Below are 5879 nucleotides of genomic sequence, written 5' to 3'. Positions count from 1 at the left end.
CTGCACTTTTTGGAGAGCACGAACTTCCTATCTCGGGGTCGTAGAGCTCCTAATGAAATTTCCATTCTGTCATACGGCTTTACCATTAATGTCTTAAACGGACTTGCATCGGACTAGATAGCTTGCTTTCATCAGTCGACCGAGACTATACGCTCTCAGCGACGAATAGCTTATAAGTTGCGAGGTATAGGATATCAGTTGGGGTTAGAGCTACTATATGTACGTTGAGGTTATATTTTTCTGACATCTCTTTCTAAAGGCTATTCTCCTCCGGCTGAAAGAAGCCCAGGAAGCGGAGAGACTGCCGAGTTGTTGCCTTCTGAACAGGCGCACATGTCTTGATTTGAATCTTTGAACTCGAGACGTACGCGCGCGATATGGGCCCGGTCTAACCTAAGCTATTGGTACTTTGCTATGCTCTTCCTTGTGTACGATACAAAACAGAATCTTGAAAGCTCTTTCCCATGAGTGAGGGTTGTGTTCTCAAAATTTTGCATCTTTAGCTGAGACACATCCAACACGTACAATCGCAACCACAGGCGCATCGTCAAATAAGATGACTAAGACCCCTGACAGCTGCAATACCGGCCGCGCGCAAGCCGTACGGACGTTACGACAATGCTCACAAGACATTGCACAGTATAGTGATCCACAGTGTGATGAAGATTATGTGAAATTGATCGGAATCTTGGAGAAAAAGGCTCGCGCTTTAGATGCCCTAAATCAATACAGTCAGATGAGTGCTTGCTTGGAGAAGATCGTCAAGTTGGCCCGAAGCAGTCTTCCCTCGCACAATCTCTCGCTGCCTAATGCCTTAGAAGGCCTGGCAGAATGTCGGGCTATAATGGGGGACAGAGTGGCAGCCGTTTCTTTGTTTAAGGAATGCCTCGAGGTGCGAGAACTTGCAGGGATGCTCGAAACCCATCCATCTCAGACGGCCTGCTTGAAGCGTATGGGCGATCTGCACCGTGACCAGGACTCATTGGACAAAGCTTTGGAAATTTACTTAGAAGTGTTGTCTTTGCGTCGATCGATTGCAAAGCCTGATGCCGGCAAGAAGGAGGTGGCGAAATTGGCGGAAGCACTTCACGATGTTGGGACCACCTACCACCTTTGTGGGGAGTTTGAACGTGCGATTCCTTTTTTGAAGGATGCCTTGGAATTGAAAGAGAAAATTGCGAGCACAAGGAGCGGGAAAGGGGGAAGTCGCGGGGAAGAAGTAAAGGATGCGACGACCGAGGAAAGCGAGAAGGATGATATCGTGGAGGAAGGACAAGAGGAAGAGGAGGTTTTCATGGAAATGATGTACGGCCTTGCTTCCACTTATGCCAAAAATGCAGAGTACACTCTGGCACAGCCGATTTATACCGAGCTGATCGCGCGGAGGCGCAATGAGGACCCTCCAAATTATATCAAACTAGCGCAGGCGCTGACGAACGTGGGAGCCATGCACATGGAGGCAGGAAACTGCGCCTTAGCCTTGCCATTCCAAGAGGAAGCTTTAGACATCCTCAGAATGGTTCTTCCGGAATCCCATCCTCAAATAGCACAGGCTTTGGGCAACCTGGGGGAAGTTTATCGGCGCCTGGAAGATCATGACCGTGCTCTCAAACTGTTTCAGGCATCTCTAGCCATGCAACGGGCACGGGGAGCGGCCTCGGCGATGGGAAAAGACAGCCTTGAGGGCATAAGCCCTATGAGCATGGCTGGTATTCTGAATAATTTGGCACTGCTTTATCGGGCGATGGATAAGTATACGCAAGCCGAACAACAACTGGAAGAGGCTGTTGCTTGGGTGAAAAGAGCAGTCCCATCAGGCCATCCCTACATTACAAGCATGGAAAAGAGTTTGTCAGCTTTGCGTCACGAAGCGAAGGATAAAGCTGCAGGCACGTACGATCCTACGATGTACGCAGAGACCTGGGGATTGCATAGCAAAATAGTAACATGATCGATGTTTTCTTGGACGCAACGCATACAGTCTTTTTTAAAATCAAGATGAAACGAAAAACTGTTTGAAGCCTTTGCAATATCTTCACTTTCGGCTTTACTCGTCGGAAGTATTTCTACTTTCGGGTGCTCAGGCTAGACACGGCTGGCACGCACACGAATTTAATCACGCAAACAGCTCAAGTAACTTCAAGTTTGCATGCGTGAGAGGATATATACATAGAGTCGTCTCTTCGACGAAACTGTAGCGTTGCTCACGAGAATTCGTCCTTTTCATATCCATAGTTCAAGTATTGGACTTATTTATTGTCACTATTATTGATCATACGTATATGATGAAGCCAGCTTTTCAACAGGCTAGCATTGATTGAAATGAGCCTCTCAGAAAGCCTAGCATGTTTCCATCCAGCACACGCCGTATAACATCTCGATTTATATTCTCATCATTCATATGCATACATGCTCTGCCAAGTAGGTGGTCACGTGGACTGGCCTGTGCGCACCGCCACCACGCCAATTCCAGATTTCAAAATTTGACCTCCCCCCTCGGCCCATGTGGCGGCCGGATATCTTGAATGACGGACAGACATAATGCGTCCTTTTGGGCACACTTACGCAATTCAGCAACCCTTTCTTTTCACAGACAGGCCATAAGATTCCAGTACAGCGACTCACTAGTTGACTAGGAATGCGCAAGCTTCTATTTTCAACGACAATCGTCGCGTTTGTGTTAATACTCGTTCGAGGAGGAAACGCCGCAGACCTCACAGGGAACAGTTCCAAGCTTCGGGCTGGGAAAAGCACAGCAGGAGCCGTCTCGACACAAAAGCACGTCGATTATAAATTGTCCGAACAACAACAAGAACAACAAGACAAACAGCAAGAACAACAGCAAGAAGTTCAGTTTGAACGAAAACCGTCCGAGGAAGAAATTAAGGCCCTTATGTCACATCGACAAGCAGCCTTGCCTGGTAATGTCACAACGGTTCTTTTAAAAAAAACCCTATTTCGAAATCTCATCCTCATAGATTTCTCTGACAAATTGGTCTTTCTTTTCATCGTCATAGCGTACCAAACAGCAAAGGAGCAGTTCGATAGGGTGACCCTGCACAGGAAGGCAAGGTTTGACAGGATGCTCGAGGAGGGGGAGAAAGCCGCGTTCGCTTCCGGCGACCAATCGCATGGGTTTATCTATGGCAAAATGGCCGTACTGAAGGAAGAGACACGAAGGGAACAAGCAAATCGACGTCTTCTACATCGTGCCAGAGATTAGAGAGGCGCAAGGGAGGAGAAGTGCGAACCTAAGACGTTGTTAAATGCCTCCATAGAACTTTTCTCTTACTCGCATATAGAGCAAGCTTCCAGACTTAACGTCCGAATTCATTTGCAGATTAGTTTCTCATTCATAAAGTAAATGAGCCGTTACTAGCTACATGTGCTTTGAGTGTCAATGTGTTGTACATGACATAAGTCGTCACCATGGAAGTAGCCTTGGTAGCAATCTCAGGGTACGCATGTATCAAAAATGAAATCAAAGGATTCTTTGTTGTTGCGCCACACTATTCAAGCCTATGTTATCTTGCTCCCGCCCTTTCATCGCTTTCCTCCCGTGATCTTACCATCGAAAACACGGTATTGTGTGGCTTGGCCGGTATGCGAAGCCTTCCAGGAAGAAATCTAGGCTTTCACCCGGCACTTCCTCCCCAGAGCCCTGTCGTACCCCCAAAGATTCTGCGTGGATCCCATCCGTGACCAGGACAGATGCCCAGCCTTCGTCCACTGCGCCCTTCACGTCGTTCCACATCGAGTCTCCGATTGCGCATATCCTCCAATCCGCCTTTCCCCCGGCCGGCTTCAGCCCTACGAGACGTTTTCGGCACTCTTGATACACCAGAGGGTATGGCTTGCCTACATACATGACCTGGCCCCCCTTCTGCTCATAGGCACGCCCGAGAAGCCCGGGCATGGGGTCGTTGTCGCCGCCAGGTCGGACGATGTCGGGATTGGACACAATCATGGGCAGCCCCCGCGCTATGGCTTTGGCGGCCACCGCTTCAAACTCTGCGCTCTCGTGCAGGATTCGACCCGGTCCAAACGTTTGAGGCGGCGTGGCAGGGTCGGGTGAATCCAGTATTGTGAACGGACCGCGGGCCAAGAGAAAGTCGGCCGCCTCCACCGGAGAAACCCGACAGCCCAACGATTCCACGTACTCCCGGTCTTCATCTCCGGACCCGAAGACAAGGACATTTGTGCCTCGGATGTTTGCGTAAGAAGGGGAACGTGGTGGCTTGAGGCCAAGGTAAGTGAGCTCGCCCGACGTGATAACGTCCAAGTACTTTTCAGGCTGAAAACCCATGTCTGTAAGACGCGCGAGCGAGCCGGCTTTGCGTTTCGAGGAGTTAGACAGGAGAATAACATACTTGCCGGCGGCCAAAATTGACTGCATGCACTCCACCGCCCCCGGATAGGCGGCGTGACCGTCGTGCATAACACCCCACTGATCGATGAGAAACACATCATATTGGTCGACTATCTCACGAAGCCCCTGACTGCGGCGGACAATGCTGGTGCCGGCTTTCATAGCTTGAGTTGATGTTGCTTTCATATGGTATCGAGCCGGTGACCCCGGGGCGAGGAAGGCGTTACAAGAGGAGGGAATCAAAGCGAGAAATGTTATACCAGTGGCAAGGGTGCTGAGGGACCTCGTTAAACCGAGAAACCGTCTTATAAAGGGCGGCATCTGTAACAGATAGATATTTATCATAACAGGTCGTTGGTGAAAACCAACAATTTTTATTAATTTGTTGCAAATTTTAGGGGCATGCGGTGTTGTTGTTGGGTTGCTGGGATTCGACGCTTAGACAGCGAATTTATCGATCTTTAGGTACCTCTCAAAAACGTGCCAACAGCTGTCACACGCTGAAAGCGTGCCAACGCAAATTAAGCCGCTTGTAACCCAAAACATCCCGTTTCTGTGCTTAACCCTTGAAGTGTACCGATTTTAGAGTCTTTACAATTGTAAATGCGGACTTGTCTCGAATAAAAAAATGATATCGGCCTCAATCTGTAGGGCTGAGAAAGATCGAAGAGACACCACGTACGTGTTGGGACCTCCGTGACGCCTTTACAGCGAGACCTCAAGGGGAAATGAAGCCAACACGCGGAAGATAATTGATTGCATGAGGTCAGGTGTACGAGCAGACGTGTTTAAAATGTGGTGTTCGAGGGTTGGCGCTTATATTCATGGTTTTGGAACTTCTTGGTGGCTGTTGCTCCCAAGACAACGACGCGCCTTCAGGCACCCGGGGCTTCAGATCTTCTTCCTTGTTTTTTTTCCATCTTCTCCTCACGCGTTGTTTTTTTCGGCGGCGTTTCATCTGGGAAAAATGTGAATGTGTCGAAGTGTATCCTCATCTTGACAGTGCTTCTCCGTACAACACTAACAGCTTATGTTTCAAAGAACATCCCTTAAAAGAGCGTTTTCGGGAGGCCGCAGCCCTACTAACGTAGCGTTTCTTTGCCTGCTGACATCGACGCTACACCATGCGCGTGCGTTTGGCCCGCTCCCTCCCTCCTTCTGGCATCCTTCGTCCATCGATCCAGCAGCCACAGAAATCAAACCTCAGAGCCATCCACCTCCCTTCCGTACGTCGACGGAAAGCAGGCCAGAAGCATCGGTTCCACTGCCCCCTCCTCGCACAGTGAAGGACATTTTAGCCCTCGATTTCGACGGGGTCCTGTGCAACAGTGTCGAGGAGAGTAGTCAAGCCGCCTTCAGGAGCGTCAAGAAAATGTGGCCACAATTGGCTACGTATTGTGCGCCTGTGGGGGGCGCTTCCGCGAACGAATGCCCGGGGTGGCTGAGTGACAGGTGTGTGGATTGGGACGTTAACCTTCACCCTAGGAAGGCCTTGGAGAGCAACACGCAC

The 5879-nt window shown here is 49.7% G+C and overlaps 1 protein-coding gene across 1 annotated transcript; it reads right to left on the bottom strand.

Annotated features, from left to right (window-relative positions):
* Positions 1-3565: 3565 nt before the first annotated feature.
* Positions 3566-4555, bottom strand: NGA_0470200 (hydrolase iia; the record flags this gene model as incomplete). The annotated part of the gene is made up of 1 exon (XM_005853758.1): positions 3566-4555. The coding sequence occupies one exon, from the start codon at positions 4553-4555 to the stop codon at positions 3566-3568; it is 990 nt and encodes a 329-aa protein (XP_005853820.1).
* Positions 4556-5879: the final 1324 nt, after the last annotated feature.

The sequence above is a fragment of the Nannochloropsis gaditana genome (assembly GCF_000240725.1).
Source record: "Nannochloropsis gaditana CCMP526 unplaced genomic scaffold scaffold751, whole genome shotgun sequence".
Lineage (NCBI taxonomy): Eukaryota > Eustigmatophyceae > Eustigmatales > Monodopsidaceae > Microchloropsis > Microchloropsis gaditana.
The sequence above is the reverse complement of the archived record's forward strand: the minus strand, read 5'-3'. Positions and strand labels throughout refer to the sequence as shown.